General features: G+C 51.6%; 2 protein-coding genes across 4 annotated transcripts; one reads left to right on the plus strand and one right to left on the minus strand.

The window, feature by feature from the left end:
• The first annotated feature begins 15 nt into the window (after window positions 1-15).
• Window positions 16-4,087, plus strand: Rell2 (RELT like 2). Of its 2 annotated transcripts, none has more exons than XM_021215072.2 (8): window positions 16-818; window positions 1,235-1,474; window positions 1,839-1,904; window positions 1,999-2,065; window positions 2,499-2,684; window positions 2,921-3,296; window positions 3,421-3,480; window positions 3,667-4,087. In XM_021215072.2, the coding sequence occupies exons 2-7, from the start codon at window positions 1,291-1,293 to the stop codon at window positions 3,451-3,453; spliced, it is 912 nt and encodes a 303-aa protein (XP_021070731.1). In that variant the 5' UTR covers window positions 16-818; window positions 1,235-1,290; the 3' UTR covers window positions 3,454-3,480; window positions 3,667-4,087. The 2 variants fall into 2 exon arrangements, with proteins under 2 accessions (XP_021070731.1, XP_029402716.1); XM_029546856.1 differs by having other exon boundaries at window positions 16-825; window positions 3,667-4,078.
• Window positions 2,347-14,493, minus strand: Fchsd1 (FCH and double SH3 domains 1). Of its 2 annotated transcripts, none has more exons than XM_021215070.2 (20): window positions 14,423-14,493; window positions 14,072-14,169; window positions 13,458-13,503; window positions 12,918-12,985; window positions 12,467-12,593; window positions 12,251-12,387; window positions 12,073-12,136; window positions 11,148-11,276; window positions 10,628-10,750; window positions 10,371-10,466; window positions 9,685-9,804; window positions 9,207-9,311; window positions 8,907-9,068; window positions 8,176-8,304; window positions 8,010-8,093; window positions 7,803-7,920; window positions 7,459-7,679; window positions 6,144-6,231; window positions 4,695-4,750; window positions 2,347-4,562 (listed from the first exon to the last, which is right to left on the minus strand). In XM_021215070.2, exons 1-20 carry the CDS (start codon window positions 14,441-14,443, stop codon window positions 4,497-4,499), a joined length of 2,058 nt encoding a protein of 685 aa, XP_021070729.1. In that variant the 5' UTR covers window positions 14,444-14,493; the 3' UTR covers window positions 2,347-4,496. The 2 variants fall into 2 exon arrangements, with proteins under 2 accessions (XP_021070729.1, XP_021070728.1); XM_021215069.2 differs by having other exon boundaries at window positions 4,025-4,562; window positions 12,467-12,599.
• Between the last annotated feature and the right edge of the window lie 2,781 nt (window positions 14,494-17,274).

Below are 17,274 nucleotides of genomic sequence, written 5' to 3' on the forward strand. Positions count from 1 at the left end.
CGTTTTGCTGTCTTGGTCCGGATTCCGAGGCTTGAGACTCAGAACCTGGACGGGGACCCGTGGCACCATTCATAGAATGCAAGAGCCGCTTCTTTCGGGGCGAGGGTCATATCCTCGGGAAACCGAGCCATTCCGTCCAGCTGCTAGCCTCAAACAGGTCTTGGAATCGTGGTTCCTCTCTAAGAACCTCGGAGGATCTGGCCACTCTGCCCTTCTCAGGTGCAGAAAGCCAAATTTCCCGCAGTGAGCTAGGAAGATTGCTGGCTTTCCCACTAGTCTGGGTAATCTGAGGGCAGGACCTTTGCCAGACTTGAGGGCTAGACTGGTGGGCAAAGCCTCTCCTGACCTCCCGACCCTCGACGAGAACCGAGATTCGAGCTGCACTCCCCTCCGGGGGGAGGAGGGGCGGCGCAGTCACGCGCACATCTCACTTGCGTTCACACACGCGTAAGGCTCACGCACTCCGCCCCGCACACCTGCGCTCCGCCCCTTGGTCCCGGGCCCGCAACGCGAGTAGGCATTTGGGAACCCAGGACGGTTTCGGAGGCGCCCCCCCGCACCCCGCCAACCCCTCTATTTCCCTGGCCGGAGTGATCCGGAGCCTGTCGCGGTTCCCGACCGGTCCACATCCTTCCCTCCCCCCGTCTGCCGCGGAACCGGTATCCGCAGCCACCTTCCCGGAGCCGGTGAGGCGGCAAAGGGGGGAGGGGGAGGAAACAAGGGATGAGCTCCGGGAGGGCGTCGGGGGCCCTGAGCCGGACGAGGACGCCCCTGGAGCCGGGACCCGAGCCGGAGCCGGAGACAGAACCAAACCACCGGTACCGGGTGGGCCAGGTGGTCGGGGTGGGAGGAACCGAAAAAGAAGGGACCCTGGAATGCAAGGAGGGGAGTGGGCTGCAGGATGCCTGGCTCGGGCCGGTGTAGAGGAGGTGTCGACACTGACTCAAGCGAGAAGTCTGGGCTCGCTGCCTAAGAATTTCGCCCCATCTCGTGCTGCAGTGTCCTTGGGAGGGACCGGGGCGCGGAATGAGCTGTAAAAGATAGCGGTCTGGATATCAGAGAAGTGGGACTGGGTCATGGCAGAGGGCCTGCGTAGCTGCCATCTGGCCTCCAGCATTCGGAGGTCTTGGCCTACCAGCACCCTGAGAACGGACAGCTCCTTGTTTGGGTAGGGGGTGGGGCGGGCCTCCTATTGTGGATCCTAAGATGCATTCCTACTCTGCCCGGTCCCCAGCTGCAGCCCACTAAACCCAGGAGGCGCCCTGGCCCGCGCTCGCCCCCCAGGGCCTCATGTCGGAACCACAGCCTGGCCTGGAGCCGCCCCAACATGGGTTGTACATGCTCTTCCTGCTTGTGCTGGTCTTCTTCCTCATGGGCCTTGTAGGCTTCATGATCTGCCACGTGCTCAAGAAGAAAGGCTACCGCTGCCGCACGTCTAGGGGCTCAGAGCCTGATGATGCCCAGCTCCAGCCCCGTGAGTGAGGAACCTAGAGCCCCAATTACGTCTCCCTTACCCTTCTCCCCAAACTTTTTTCTGCCTCCCTGGACAACAGACCCAGCCCAAATCCTGATGAAGTCCAAAAGACAGCTTATGATACATTTTTTTTTTGAGTCTGCATGTAGAGTGGGACCACCCTGAAATCGAGACTAGAGAAGGGGGTCCACTCATGGTAGTCCTGGGAGCCCGTTTCTTCTCCTACCTTTTCTGGCCCGATGCATGAAGGCACATAGGTAAAGGGATATGTATGTCTTGAGCTAGCACCCATGGGGCCATCAGGTCATGTTCCTCCAAAGCTGACTCATTTCCCACTTCCTTGCCAACCTCTTTCATCCTTTAGCTGAAGATGATGACGTGAATGAGGACACAGTAGAGCGGATTGTTCGCTGCATCATCCAAAATGAAGGTGGGTATAGGCCAACAGCTTATCCCTTCCTAAACTGACTTTCTCTTGCCCTGACCTCTACCTCCACTGACTCCCTCTTCTCCCTCTCCATCAGCCAATGCTGAGGCCTTGAAGGAGATGCTAGGGGACAGTGAAGGAGAAGGGACGGTGCAGCTCTCCAGGTGAGCTGGAGACAAGGGACAACATGACTTAGCTTACCTTGGAGTACCATCTCCTCTTAATACAGGCTTTTCAAGTACCATGGAAGTTTGGTAGTGGGGACAAGAGGGTAGGTGGACAAGGCTAACTGACCTATGAAAGAAGTTTTATAGCACTTTTTTATCCTTCAGTGTCTCCCATCTGGACACCATCCAGTCTAGCATTTACCTCTGGTGTCACTTCCTTTGGTTAAGCATTCCTCTCTTTCGTAAGGTGGAAAGGAAGAACACATGACCACTCATGACTTAACAGTGAATTTATTAAAGACAAAGGGATGTTGGGACCTGGGGAAGGTGGGGTTTGGGGAAGTTTGAAGAGCATATTGAAAGAACAGGAGGGAAGAGCAGGAAGGGAGTTGAAAATATCATTTCTGCTCCCTTCCCTTCTGTGGTCCAGTGTGGATGCCACCTCCAGCCTGCAGGACGGAGCCCCCTCCCATCATCACACAGTGCACCTTGGCTCTGCAGCTCCTTGCATCCACTGCAGTCGCAGCAAGAGGCCCCCACTTGTCCGTCAGGGTCGCTCGAAGGAAGGAAAAGGCCGCCCCAGACCTGGAGAGACCACTGTTTTCTCAGTGGGCAGGTGGGGATATAGTAGTCCAAGAAAAGGGAGGTTAAACTGGGGCCCCAATATCCTGTCCCCCCAAAAGTTGGGCCCCAATTCTTTCCTCTGAACAACTAGGCAACTACAGCAGGGGTCAGGCGGCACAGTGTCCCACAGCCTCAGAAGGCTTCCCTACCCCAGGTCAAACCCAGGGAGGGAGGTTTCAGGAGCCTCTGAGCTGTAGGCCTGAGTTGCAACATTCTCTTCCCACCCAGATTCCGAGTAACACACATTGAGAAGCGCTACGGCCTGCATGAACATTGTGATGGCTCCCCTACAGACAGAAGCTGGGGCTCTGGTGGAGGGCAGGAGCCAGGGGGGAGTCAGGCGGCTGGAGGAGGGCAGCCTAGAACAGGGACAGCTGCCACTGAGAGGTTGCTCCCTGAGCTGCCACCCTCCCAGGCCGCAGCCACCCACCCAGTGCAGAACGGAAGACTCCAAGATGCCAGCCTCGCCCCTTGTACACTTGAAGGGACCCCTGGAACCTCTGCAGAACTGAACTTGGGCCCTAGGGGGAGAGGCCCAAGCCCAGGGCTGCCTAGTCAAGAAGCAAATGGACAGCCAACCAAACTGGACACCTCAGGTCAGCAGGTATGAAGACATGGCCAGGGCTGCACTGGGCAGTGGCGGACACACATCTTACTGTCCCCTACTCTGGGCAACCTGGGTAAGATCCACTTCCTGTTCTCACTGAATCCTTCACCCCTTCTCTCAGGAGTCTCTACCACCAGAAGCAGGGGGTATGTGAGGCAAGTCTCCCTGAGCTCAAGATCAGGTAATCTCGCCCTCCTACCCTCTATCTAAAGTACTCAAGCCCATCGACTCCCTGAACCCTGGAGGTGGGTGAACTGTAAGCTTAGTGTGTGGGGAGCGGGCATAGGTTCCTCCAGGAGTTAGATACAGTGCCTGGAGAACAGAACTTGACTAGGAAGCAACACTGCTCCCCTTCCTTTCTTCCAAGCCTCAGTCTTGACTGTGCTGACGGACTACCAGCAGGCATTGCCAGGGGATGGATAGCCAGGAAGGCTCTCCCCTCCACTGGACAGCTCTGCCCCTCAGTTGAGGGACCAGCTCTACTTCCATCTGGAGTTACACGGTCCCAGGCTGAGAGACCTCAGGAGGAGCCCCTCCCAATCCCCAGCCCCTCATTCTGTTCCCTTTCCCCACCTGCCAACAGGTTACCTGGCCTGCCTTCCCCAAAACCTCGCTCCACATGCTAGAGCGTGGCTGCTGGGACCAGGCCCTACCCTCGGTGGGCCCCTAAAGCAATAGCACCTTAGGCTCCCTGCCAATTTGGCACAAGAGGCCCAGGCCATGGCTTGGACTTCATACCCTTTATTCACTGTCAATAAATCCGCTCAGACCATTACAGTCGCTCTGCATCCTGGCTCCAGCTCCTTCTGACTTCCAAGGTCTGCTCCTCTCCTGGCCCCAGGCCTAGTGACCCTGGCATTCAGAGTGGGGTCGACCACAGAGGCAGGGGGAAGACAGAGATGAGCCAGAGCCGTGCAAGGCTTTGGGAGATGGGTTCCAGCCCACCTAAGATATGGGGTGATGGCAAAAAGTCAAAGGAGTACTTCCAGAAACGACAGGAGGACAATGGGGGGAGGTGTGGGTCCAAATCCCAGAAATGGGAACAGGGTAAGTCTCCACCCCTGGAGGTGAGAACGGACATCGGGGAAGATTGCAGCTTTTGCCTATGTCGCTCTAGACCATGTCGCTCCAGGGGTGGTTTCTGTCAGCGTCGAGACAGGAGCAGCATCATCACTGGCAGGCAGTGACTCCTGGCCTTCAAGTGAGAGGATCGGGATGACCAGGATCCGGGGCCTTGGCTGGTGGGGGAGGTGGTGGGCGCATCTGCGGGGGACATACATAATCAGTGCTCCAGAGTCTGTCTTAGGAATATCCCTGACAATTCAGCCCAGCAAACAAAATTAGACCACAGGCATGACCCTTCTGTACAGTCTCCTCCAAGTTAGGGCACCTTACCGGCCTGAGTCGAGGCACCATCATGTCTAGGGGTCCAGGGCAGTCTAGGACTTTGTCTAGAAATAGAAACCAAAAGTCAATTCTCAAGCTTTGGTCGTCTCCATACTGCATCTCCAGCACTTAAGGTAGTGATACTTTATAAATACTTGTTGACTTAGCCAAAAAAAAAAAAAAAACCACCAGCAGCCTAAGCTATAAAATCCATTAGTCCATCCATTCTCAACAAATACTTAATGCACAATTGCTTTGTACAAAGTACCAAAGAAACTGAGTGGCATGCAAAGCTCCCCCTCAAAATGCCCATTGAGAATCCCATAATATCACAGACAGACAGACAGACAGACAGACACACACACACACACACACACCAGGAGGGGGGGAGAGAGACAGAGAAAGAGAGGGAACGCCCAAGTACTAAATTATGCGAGTACAATAGGAATGCTAGAAGAGATGGTGGTGCCCCTGAAGTCAGGGAGGGTAACTGAGAAGGTGGGCACACTAGACTATTTCAGAAAGGCTGAGTATTTGATGGTGGAAAAGAGAGACTGGAGCTGCAGACATAAGTTCGTGGTAGATATCTGTGCCTCAAATGAACATGATCCTAGCTTGATCCCAGCACCCACAGAAAAACAATCTAACAGATAAGCATTGTAATAGATAAGAGAAAATCACCCAAAGGTGAGTAGTGCACTTCAGAACTGAAGGACACTAAGAGGAAAACATATACTTTGGGAGAATATAAGAATGCAAAGAGAAAAGATAGCAAAATTTTAAAATAATAATGATCTAAAACAGCCCCATTTACTGTATGCCAGCACAATGTTGTACTCTCTTAACAGATACCTTGGGTAACTTTTCCTTATGTATACAACGGTTTTGCCGGCATGTATGTCTGTGTACCACATGCATGCCTGGTGCCCACTAGAGTCAGAAGAGGGAGTCAGATCCCTTGAGACTACAGTTTCTGATGACTGTGAGCTGCCATGTGGGTGCTGGGAATCAAACACAGGTCCTCTGCAAGAGCAGCAAGGGCTCTAACCGCTGAGCCAACTCCCTAGCCCCTGATGACAACTCAATAAAGCAACGCCTTTCCCTTCCCTTTATAAAGAATGTAAACCAAGCTAGGCTGCTGCCTCCTTCTTCTACTGCAACACGTTGGGAAGCCTGAGGCAGGAAGAGTGCTAGTTCAAGGCTAGCCCTAGCTCCAAAGACTAAAGAACAACAACACGGAACATGGACCAAGGACAAGTTAAGTCTCCCACCTCAAGTCGTACAGCAGAAGGTGACAGAAGAGTATGAACCTGGCTCCAAATCTAAGCTTGCGTCCCCATCCATGTGCCATGGGCCTTATTGCAAGTACACGAGGGCACACGGGGCAGGGGAAGGTGGAGTCCAAGCCTCTCCCTTACCACTGCTCATGCTCCCCAGCCTTGGCTTCTGTCTACTCACCAGAAGGCAGAGCAGGCGCAGTAGATCCGTCCAAGGCACAAGTGGGTGCAGGAGGGGAGAAGCTGGGAGGAGAAGGGGATGGTAGTATCTGGAGACAGGGTAAGCAGACAGTCATTTGTGGTCTGTGGGAGGGAGGGCTTACAATGTTTCTCCTCACCCCACCCCCAGTTTTTCTCCCATTTCTTCCCAATACCAAAAGCAGCAGGGGCTGGTGAGATGGCTTAGCAGGTAAGAGCACTGACTGCTCTTCCATAGGTCCTGAGTTCAAATCCCAGCAACCACATGGTGGCTCACAACCACCCGTAATGAGATCTGACACCCTCTTCTGGTGTGTCTGAAGACAGCAACAGTGTACTTATTTATAATAATAAGTAAATCTTTGTAGGCCAGAGTGAGCGGGAGCGAGCAAAGGTCCTAAATTCAATTCCCAACAACCACATGAAGGCTTACAACCATCTGTCTAACTACAGTGTACTCATATACATAAAATAAAAATAAATAAACCTTCAAAAGCAGCCAAATGAGGGTTATAACTGGTGCATATTTCAACAGCCAATATTGACTGAATAGTTGTTATGTGTCAAGTATTCTGCTAACACTGCACATATGCAAATCTATTCAACCTTGGCGACCACCTTGGGAGCTATGTCTTCTGAAGGCTGCTACAGAAGAAGTGAGATTCAGTTTGAACCATCCATCAGAATCACGATCACTTAGTGGCAGAGTACTGACTAGAACTGGGGTGGGGTGATCTGACTCCCCTATACAATTCCTGCTGTGTCATGACAAGGCAACTGAGATGGCTCAGTGGTTAAGAACACTGGCTGCTCTTCCAGAGGCCCTGAGTTCAATTCCCAGCACCCACATGGCAGCTCACGATATAATGGGGTCCGATGTCCTCTTCTGGTGTGCAGATGGACATGCAGACAAAGCATGTACATTTAATACATTCTTGTGTGCCATGGGGCTAAGGAGTGTGCCTCTATGACCTCTAGTCATAACAGTGAGCCTGCCAAAGCAGCTATTATAGTTTTTATTTCACACGCGCAGAAGGCAGCTCAGAGAAGTTAAGTAACCACCCAAACTCATGCTATAGCAATTTGTACTCAGGCCTATCTGTTCCTAAAGTTCCCAAGCTCCTATGAAGGGTGCCTTAGTTTCTCTTTTCTCTTTCCAGCCAAAGCACACAGAGAGACTTAAGCCACCATAGGAGACAAAGTTGGGTAGGAAACAGCCTTGATGTTAATATGGAGCATTGCTGAGGTGAAAAGGGCAACCCAGAAGTACCAGGAACAGAGAGAAAATGAAGCTTCACCTGTTCAGGGTCAGAGAGTTCAGGTGGCCCTGGGGGACCAAGCAGTTCCTCTACCAGGAGAGATGGGAAGACTCCAACATGCCCCCCAAATTCTCCCCTCCAGAAGCCATCATCCACTCCATCTTGAGCCCTGGGCAACAGGCGGATGAGTGCCCCTTCAGGGAAGCTGAGCTCCTCTTCACTCTGTCCTGTGTAGCTGTACAGAGCGCGTGCCAAGAATGCTACAGAAGCCCAGAAGAGAGGATGAAGTAAGGCAGTGGGTCATGGTACACTAGCACCATGACACGCCAGAACCATCCAGTAAGCTGTGTACCCATGGTCTCCGGATCCATGCCTCGTCCTACCTGTGGGCTCTGCTCCTAAGGGATTGTCGCTGCCATGGCAGCTCTCGGGCAGGGAGAGATCCGGGAAGTTGAGATATCGCTCAGGGACAAAACCTGCTTCACCGTGCTGGTTCCGAGCCTGCTCACCCAGCAGTGGGAACAGGTATCAGACTTGCTCAGCAGTCCACAAGTCCTCCCACTGTCCCCAACCAGGGGTCCCACGCTCACCTTAACCCACTCATCAGCATCTCCTTCCTCTATGACCTCCAGCCACTCACCCTCTGTGATAGTCAGCTCGTCCTCACGTCCTGCCTGAGCCCCACAGGGAACGAGTCAAGATTTGCCCCCTCCCCACCACTTGTTGCCCGTCTGCAGCTTCCACACCCATTCACACCTGATAGCTGAACACTACATGTGCAGGGCAGGGGAGGGGTCTGGTAGCCAGGGCTGGGGGGGCAGGCTCCTCAAAGAGCTCCCCAGCCTCCTCACATTCGTCGAAGTCAGAAAGCTCAGCATCCTCAGCCTAGAGTGGGGTAGAGGACAGATACCATCTCAAGTACTGCATGGATCGATCTCCCATAGCCCCAATCTTAACTCAAGGGACACTGGGAATCCTCCTTCAAGACAGTACCTCTCAACCAATTATCATGTATCATAACCAAAACCACCATAGGACAGGAGGATACTAAATAATAGTGATTACAACAACTAGGTCCTTCATAGGAAGTATCTTTTGATAGATAGATAGATATGTAGATACACAGATCACTTTACTTAAGCTTCTGCCTAACCTAGCACTATTTTGTGTAACTATAGTAACCTCACTTTATTTTCAAAGAAACTGAGGCTCACAAAGTTTAAGTCATTTTCCAAGGTACCACCGCTCATAAGCAGAGTGGCTGGCACTCAATTAACTTCTAGTCTTCTCCCAGAAAAACCATGGTTCTTAATCAACATCCTGTAAGTGTATTAAGGATTTCCCCATGCCAGAAACTATGCATGGTAGCCTCGTGGTGACCCTCTGAATTAAGACACTGTGGTTCCCATTTTAAGGGCTCTGCCTTCTAACAAGGAATTTTAGCTTCTCAGGTGTGCATGGTTAGGGACAAGGAGGAGCTAGCTCACCGTGGGAGAGAGGTCCCTCTGGGACAGTCGAGCTTCACTAAGCCGCCGCTCCTGTTCCACCTCATCCTGGGCTTGGGTCATGGCTGGCTTCAGCCAGCGCTGTACATCGAGACCAGCCTCCTGTAACAGGGCCAGCCGGGCGGCCCCTTTCACCTGGCTCACCTGGTATGAGGCAAAAAAGAGTAGTATAGTAGTTGGGTCTAGCCTCTGCTTCCCTCTTTTTCCCTACCATGGTGAAGAGGGTTGGGTTGTCCGAGGAGGCAGGATTTCTGTGGTTCTTAGACCAGGGCTGTGGCTCACCTGTGCCCTTCGGATATTCTCCCTTACTTCCTGTAGCCGCTGTTCTACGCCTGGAGCTTCTCGCCCTGGGGCCTGCTGACGCCTCTGCTCTAGCCGCTGCAGGACCTGGTGAGGATGGCATAGGTGGGTGGAGATACTGTGGGCCACAGCTTACTCTGAGCCTGGCACTTCGCTAGTTGCATCATGTGCATTAGGTCATCTATCTTCCCTATGAGGCAGGTATTATCATTGGCTCCGGTTTAGCCGTGAGGAAATCCAAGTCCAGAGAGATGAAGTCATTCCTCACCCAGGGTTAGAGAACTCACAAGCAACAGGAGAGAATACAAACCCCAGCCTGTCTAGTGCCAGAAGTTGTGCTCAGAACTACTGCATCATACCATTGTGTTAAAATTCCTTTCCCTCCCTTCCTGTCTATATCAATGGTCCCCATCACTCAGCTTTTCTTACCCACCCCCAGTACCTCCACCCCCTGCCTCACCCGATGCCCATGATGCTGGATCTTGTAGTCCCTGGCAGCCCTGCTTGTCCAGCGCTGAACCTCTTTCTCCAGGCCATTCTCTCCAGCCATGCCCCCTGCTCCCCACTCCAGGGCACACACCTGAAGGAGACAAAGAACGCTTGAGGAAAAAAAAGCCCAACGTACCTCCTTCTTACCATTCCTTGTCCCTCCTTATCTTTTCTTTTAATCTTTTTTTTTAGATTTATTATTTTGTGTTTATACATGTTTTGCCTGCACACCACATGTACACCTGATGCCCGAGGTAGTGGTGAGCCTCAAGTGCATGTTAGGAATTAAACCCAGGTCCCTTGTGAGAACAAATGCTTAAACCACTGAGCCAACTCTCCAGCCCCTTCCTTCTTCATCTTGACCTCCAGTGTCAGGGACAAAGAAGATGGAATGAATGTCTTTGTCTGTGGACAAAAGTATGTGTTCATGTAGACACTGGCCCAGGAATGGGATCAGGATGGATGAAGAGAACAGGACTGACTTCCATCTGACATGTGTTTGTGTTCAGATGGGAGGAAGGTGAAAGGGATTTTGAAAACCCCTGTCCAAGGCTCAACAGTCACCAAATCAGTACTGGGATAGGAACAATGAGACAAGGGGTCGAAAGCATACTTACGCTTAGATTTGGCCTGTTTCTACAAGCAGGGTGTCCTCACCTGATCAGCCCCTGCTGGCTGAAACTGCTGAGGTGGGGTGGGAGAAAAGACTCCAGGCCCCTGAAGAAACAGCTTCACATCTTGTTCCCAGTTTACCTAGGGTTGGATAAATAGACAGGCACTCACTTGCCACCCACCCACCCAACCCTGTCCCTGGATCCTTTTGGAAGAAAAGTTGTTAGAACTGCATGTCATGGCAGGGTGTGGGATGGGGGTTTGAAGAAAACAACATGAAGCATCCTGAGGGGAGCCCTCACCTGCAACGTTGCCTTCCCCCCACGGTGGGCATGCTCCAGGATCATCTCTGCAGCTTCCAGCTCTGTGTGTCCCAGTAAAGTCAGGGGATCCCTCAAGTATTCTGACAGCTCACTTACCAGGACCTGGAGAGAACAGAAGCCCAAGGTACCTTAGTACATTAGGTCCATATGACCTTCTCCCAGGACTCTAGAGTGCAGACAGCATCCATTTATGGGTGGGGCCCGGACATGAGGGATAGGGAGGAGACAAGGGATAAGACATCCCTGCTTCTAATCATAGTCTGTTGTGTTTAAACCACTTCAGAGTTTAAGTACGTCAGTTCTCTTCGAACCTCATTAGTGTTCCGATGTGGGCAAACTGGGGTGTGGAGTCAAGCAGGCATCAAGAAGCCGAAACAGGACCCACATGTGCCTCTTCTAGTCACTCTGAGCACTAGCACTAGTCAGCCTGGGTTGGAGGAGGGACCTGGGACGCTGTCTGCATTCGCCAAGGACAGGAGTAGTCTGGGTTAGGACTGGCCTTGAGCAGTGCTGGCAATTCCTCTTGGTAGTAGTGGGCAAGGTGAGCATTGGTGGCCACCAAGTTTAGCAGGTAGTCGTTGCGGGCTGCTCTCAGCTGCTGGGAATACTGGGCTGACTGGGCAGACAGCTAGGAAAGGGGAAGAAGAGTCAACCGGGAGCCCTGAACCCTTGGAGGCCTTCCAAGGCCAACCTCTAATCCAGATGGAGAATGGATCTCACATTATTGCCTGGCACTACACTAAAACCCCCATGCAGAACGCTGGCTTAACAACCCTCCTGTGGCTTCTGCACATATATAGAAATGCAAACTGTGCCTTGCTGTAGTTTACCAGCTCTGACGCGAACAAACTGACCTTTCTCAAGTGCATGTCTCTTGCTTACTGTGGTGAGACCACACCGGCCTTTCTCTCAGATCTTTGAACCAATGTGTCTTTCTCCTCAGCTCTTGCACTCCACATCCCCTCTCCTCGGGACGTTCTTCCCAAAGATCTTGGCGTGGCTGCTGCCTCCCTGACACTCAGGTCACCTGTTCAGGGTGGCCTCTCTTCTCACTGGAGCCCAACTGTCACAGTATTTTCATGTACATCATCATCCCCTTGTCTCGCCTAGGCTGTGAGGGTGGCACTCCACCAGTCCTGTTCTCACTGTATCTCCAGGAGCGGAACACTGCCTAGCATATAGAGGTACTTCAAAGCACATATAAAGGAACAACAACAAAAAGGCATTGTTTCCACTGTCCAGATGAAGAAAATGATATTCAGAGAAACCAAGTGGCTATATGACTGAGTATACACTACATGCCTGGTAATGAACCACTTGGAAATTTGTATACTTGGTTTGACCTAATCTCTTACTTTTATGCCACTGGACCCCCAAACCACTAGGCTACTCTACCACTATTTATGCCTTTATCCCCTCCAAACCTTGGTGCTCAGTTTCTGGAGACTGGTCCGAGAGTGGAAGATCCCATGGTCACTTCGGTTCAGCCTGTGCAGGGGGAGAAAAATAGTCAAGAGTCAGGTACGACCTTGACACTCTGATCCCACCCCATAGTCCTCACATCACGCCTTGGGTGTCCTACTTGGTCATCCAAGAGCCCACCTGGCCTGGACATCAGCTGCCTTCTCCTGGGCCAAGGCCCATACACGCTGTCGCTGCCCATAGAGCTTCCGACTTCGGCTCAGCTCCCGGACGGACTGTAGCACCTCAGCCTGTGCCTGCTGGAGGCTCTCTGTCCCCTAGTGGCAAAGATACATAGAATCCTGACCCAAACCAGGTCTAATCTGAGCTGGAAGTTCCTTTGCCCCCGTCCCATACCTTTCTAAGCACCTGCTCCTTGGCGCTCCTCCCTGCTAGGTCGCGATATCGGTCAGACGCCAGGAGTCGGGTTTGGCCTCCAGCCACAGTGGCATCCAGAAGGCAGCGCCAGGCACCAAATACTGTCCTACCCCTCCCCGGAGAAGGTCCGTGTTGAAGAACGAAACACTCCACCATTTCATGAGACCCCACCCCAATCCCAATACCACAAGAGAGAGGTGCCCCCCAACCCCCACCTAGGAGCCCAGCAATCGATCAGCCCATTAACTCAGCCACAGGATCACTCATGCCCTCCACCCCCACCCATGGTGTCCTTGCTGGGTCAGTTCCTCTGCTGCTGCTGTGTCAGCTCTACTTTCAGCTCACGTGCCTTCCCCTGCTCACTGGGTCCTTGTCCCACAGATCTCTGGGGGGCTGAGCTCCCCATCATGTCCCACTCCATGCAGCTCACCTGCTGTCTACCTCTCCACTCCTCTGCCCTTCTCTCTTCAGGAATGGCCCGGCCAGCTTCTGGAGGGCCTGGTGAGAAAACCCATCCCACGTGGAGATCCTTTATGAAGACTCACCCCAACTGAGGGAGAATTTGGACCCAGGGTCTGTGATACCATCCTTTGGATGTATATAGCATATACAATTTCTAAATGCCTTACATTCATTTAGTCCTTAGAACCTTATGTGGAGCTTGGGTATTATTATTACAATTCCTATTTCACAGAGAAAAAAATTGAGGCCAAAAAAATAATAAAGTAACTTGTCCAAGGATGCACAGCTAAGGAAATAATAGAGCAGGGATTTGACATAAATCTGGCTGGTTCTACATATGTTCTTTTTAATTTTTTAATGAAATCACTTTACTCTAATTCACAAATGAAGACATCACAGAGTTAGGTATTTGTTCTTGACCACACAGATGGTGGTTGGGGGCGGGGGAGAACTTGCTGCCCATGTAAAGGAGACTAGAACTCGAGAGATCCAGAGAGGAGTCCCATACCTGGCCATACTCCCGTTCAATGGCTGCCCTCTGCTTGCTGTAGGATCTGTAAGGGTTGGGGGTAGAAGGGAGGGGTGTTACACTTTGCTACTGTTTTCCACACTCAAGTCTCTCCTCAGCTTGAGCAGGAGGAAGAAGGAACCAACCCAGAGTGTGACTACGTCCAGAGGGAGAGGGTCTGAAAGACAAGAGTCCTTGAGATCACCTCTGGAAGCTGCACCACAGGTCAGCCTCTCATTGCTCAGAGCCCCAGCAGGATCCTCCCACCCCTGGAGGACCATCTGTGGGCCTGCTGCTCAGAGAACTGCTAATACCTGGCTGGGTTCGCGGTCTCGGTCACTTCCAACAGGTCTGGAAGAGGGAGGAGGTTATGCCCTAAGCTTGATTATGGAGGTGGAGAGAGTGGTGTGAGGTCAAGTGGTTTGAGGAAGGGGCTCTCTATTTATGTACATAGCTCCAGTATCTTTAGAGGCATGCCTAAGATGAGGGTCATGAACGGTTAAGCCAGGAAGCTCATCCAGACAACGCCCAATCCTGACAGATGTATACTAAGGAAAGAGTGGCGCTCGCTCCTGTGAAGATGGAGTACAAGAAGGTAAGGGGTCTAGGGCTACCTGATGTCCTCCAGTAGATCCGCCTCCCTCTGCTGCCGGGTCTGAAGGATGCTCAGCTGCTCCAAAAAGCGAAGTTTCACCTCCTGGGCTGGCTTCACCTGTAGGATTAAGAAAGAAAGGTGAGGATTCTCGCCTGGTACCCCACTCCGGCGGCGTGGGGACCTACAAAACACCTCGCAGGGAGCGGTGAGGGGGCGGGGCCCGAGAGAGGCTGGGCTGTTTCCTAGGTTTCTTCTATGTTAGGCTTTAACCTCCTTGCCACTCCCTGTGACCCACCCTGAGTCGAGAGCCCACGGCCTCCCTCCGCTCCCCTAGACCTCCAGGAAATCCCCTTTTCTGGGCAAATCTCACTTTTCGGGGCGGCGGCTGCATCGCGGCTCCAGCAAAGGCTGCCAGACACTCTACTCCGGAACTCGGGGAGGCCCCGCCCACGACAAGGCCCCGCCCCAGAATCGGCCCGCTCCGCCCACGCTCGTCAAACTGCGCGCCGGCGCGGAAGAACACAGGGGCGGCAGAGGAACTCAACCTGTTATTGCTTTGCCACAAGTACCCCGGAAGGGTCCAGGCCGCCGGGCGGACGCAGCGTGCGCCTGGCGGTCGGGAGATCCTGGAGCTTCTGAGTCAAGACGCCTGGGTTCTATTTCTAGTATAGCCACTGATTCAGCCTGTAATTACTTCTGGTCATTCATTTACATATGCTTATCACCAGTCCCTACACTGAACGCAGAAGCCAGGTGATCAGGGAAACTGAGTCACCGGTCACCTGAGCGAAAATGCCTCTAACAAAGGGAGGCACCTTTCCCTAATCCCCGCAGAACTGGAAATGCTAGTGTGACAGAGGTAAGACGCAAGCCCGGAGCCCGCAGAAACGAGTCCAGAGGAAAAAGACGGGTACATCTTGGGCTCCAGTGGGCATTAATGGTATCAGTGAAGGGGCGTGGGACCTGGAAAGCTCTTGTCATCATTTTGGATCTTTTTTTCAGGCTTTATGCCCCCAGTTTACCGGTGTGTGTGTGTGTGTGTGTGTGTGTGTGTGTGTGTGTGTGTGTGTGTGTTGTACTAGCACTGGAATTACAGATGCTGGTGCTACACATCCAGCTTTTTTATGGGTTCTAGAAATTTGAACTCAGGTCCTCACACTTAAATACCAAGTGCCTTTAACCACTGAGCCATCTCCCTAGCCCCTCAGTGTGCACTTTGTTTTACCCTCCATCAGTAAGAGATACACAGGTTCTATTTCAGAATGAGAGAGAGAGAGAACATTCTAGTGACCTATTTCCCTCAAATTCCAAGACCATCAGCCTTCTCCAAGACTTCATTATCGGTTCTCAAGGCTAACGTTCAGCCTTCTCGCTTTCAGCTTTCTTTCTTCCCACAACTCGATGTTTCTACAGTGACCAGTGATTGAAAAGAGAGTTAAGGCCATAGGCTTAAAATGTAATTTTAATTTTAATGTAATTTTAAATGTAATTTTGGGCTGGAGAGATGGCTCAACAGTTAAGAGCACTGAATGTTCTTCCAAAGGTCCTGAGTTCAAATCCTAGCAACCAAGAGGTGGCTCACAACCATCCATGATGAGATCTGATGCCCTCTTCTGGGGTGTCTGAAGACTGCTACAGTGTACTTAAATTGTAATTTTAAAACAATATGCTTAAAATGTAATTGCTTGCAGGGTGTGGTGGCATGTCTTTAATTCCAGCACTTGGGAGGCAGAGGCAGGTGGATTTCTGAGTTCAAAGGCAGCCTGGTCTAAAGAGTGAGTTCCAGGACAGCCAGGGCTACACAGAGAAACCCTGTCTTGAAAAACCAAAAAAAGGAAAAAGAAAAAAATTATTAAAATGTAATTGCTTCCGAGGAAAACCCAAATGCCTGAATCCTAAATAGAAGACAGGCTACAGGGATATGAAGACTGGGCCCGTGCACCAAGCCCTCTCCTCCTGTTCTTGAGAGGACTGAGATAAGGCTCCACACTGTCACCCTTGGCACCCAAGACTGATCTCAACTCAGTCCAAACTGGGATCTGTGATTTTGATATTGAAAGGAATTTCAAGACTAGCTGTTATAACGAAGCGGAGTTGGAAATTTTATTAAAGATAATTTAATATAGGTTAGAGTACAAGAGCAGAGCAAAGAGAAAATTCAATCAGAAGAAAGTAAGACAAATCCAAGCGAGGGGGGTTGTGGAATGCGCTTCCCAAGGGAGCACAGGAAAAAATGTGTTTGTACCCCATGTTGGTATGGGGCTCCTCAAAGGAGAGAAAGCCATTAAGTGTCTAAACACCACCAGTGTTGTTCTTTGGTGGCTCTCAGATTACTTTTTACTTTTAAGCGGGTTTTCTTTGGGTAGCCTTAGCTGTCCTGGAACTCACTCTGTAAACCAGGCTAACCTTGAACTCACAGAGCTTGCTTGGCCTGCCTCTGCCTCCTCACTGCTGAAACTAAAGATGAGTCCCACAACTGACAGGCTCCTCTTTCTATCTTAAAAGCCATTACATTGCGAAAAAGGGTTTCCTTCCGTCTCTTTTGATAAAAGAAATACGTGTGGCGACTCAGGAAACTCAAAAGCCACCAGAGTTGCACAAGGAATTTATTACATATTCAACCCTTGCCATGGAATTTCTAGTGAAGTTCCTAGAAAATTGCAGATTTATGGCTGAGAAGGAAGAAAGGCCGGAAGCAGTTAATTTTACATCATTTTTGCTGTGCTGATAACAAAGGCTTGGGCCAGCAGCTGTGATGAAACCCTTCTCTCTGCCTTCTTATGTCCTCAGAATTTTCCCTATTGTTTTTTATTTGTTTGTTTGTTTTAGTGTTTTGGGGAACAGAGTTTCACTATGCAGCCTTGGCTAGCCTGGAACTGACTCTGTAGACCAGGCAGACTTGGAACTCAAAGATGCACTTGCCTCTGTTCCTGAGTGCTGGGATTAAATGTGTGGGCCACCATTCTCAGCCTTTCCCTATTTTTCTGTCTTGCCTCTCCCACTACCTACCTAATCTTTGTCCCAACTGCTGCTATCCTCTCACAGGGCCAAGACCTTTCCCACTGAACAGCTTTAGTGCCTGCCCCTACCCTCCCCTGCCCTGCCCTTCCCTGCCCTCCCCTGCCCCTGCCCTCCCCTGTTCCTGCTCTCTCCTGCCCTCCCCTGTCCCTGCTCTCCCCTGCCCCTCCTCTCTCCTGCCCTCCCCTGTCCCTGCCCTCCCCT

Source organism: Mus pahari, chromosome 15 (assembly GCF_900095145.1).
Source record: "Mus pahari chromosome 15, PAHARI_EIJ_v1.1, whole genome shotgun sequence".
Classification (NCBI taxonomy): Eukaryota; Metazoa; Chordata; class Mammalia; order Rodentia; family Muridae; genus Mus; species Mus pahari.

Coding starts and splice junctions, on each gene's coding strand:
- Rell2 (XM_021215072.2), top strand. CDS start 1,291: ATGTCGGAACCACAGCCTGGCCTGGAGCCGCCCCAACATGGGTTGTAC. Junction 1,475..1,838: donor TGATGCCCAGCTCCAGCCCC/GTGAGTGAGGAA, acceptor TTCATCCTTTAG/CTGAAGATGATGACGTGAAT. Junction 3,297..3,420: donor TGGACACCTCAGGTCAGCAG/GTATGAAGACAT, acceptor CCCTTCTCTCAG/GAGTCTCTACCACCAGAAGC.
- Fchsd1 (XM_021215069.2), bottom strand. CDS start 14,443: ATGCAGCCGCCGCCCCGAAAA. Junction 14,170..14,422: donor TGCAGCCGCCGCCCCGAAAA/GTGAGATTTGCC, acceptor TTAATCCTACAG/GTGAAGCCAGCCCAGGAGGT. Junction 12,388..12,466: donor AGGAGCAGGTGCTTAGAAAG/GTATGGGACGGG, acceptor CTTTGCCACTAG/GGGACAGAGAGCCTCCAGCA.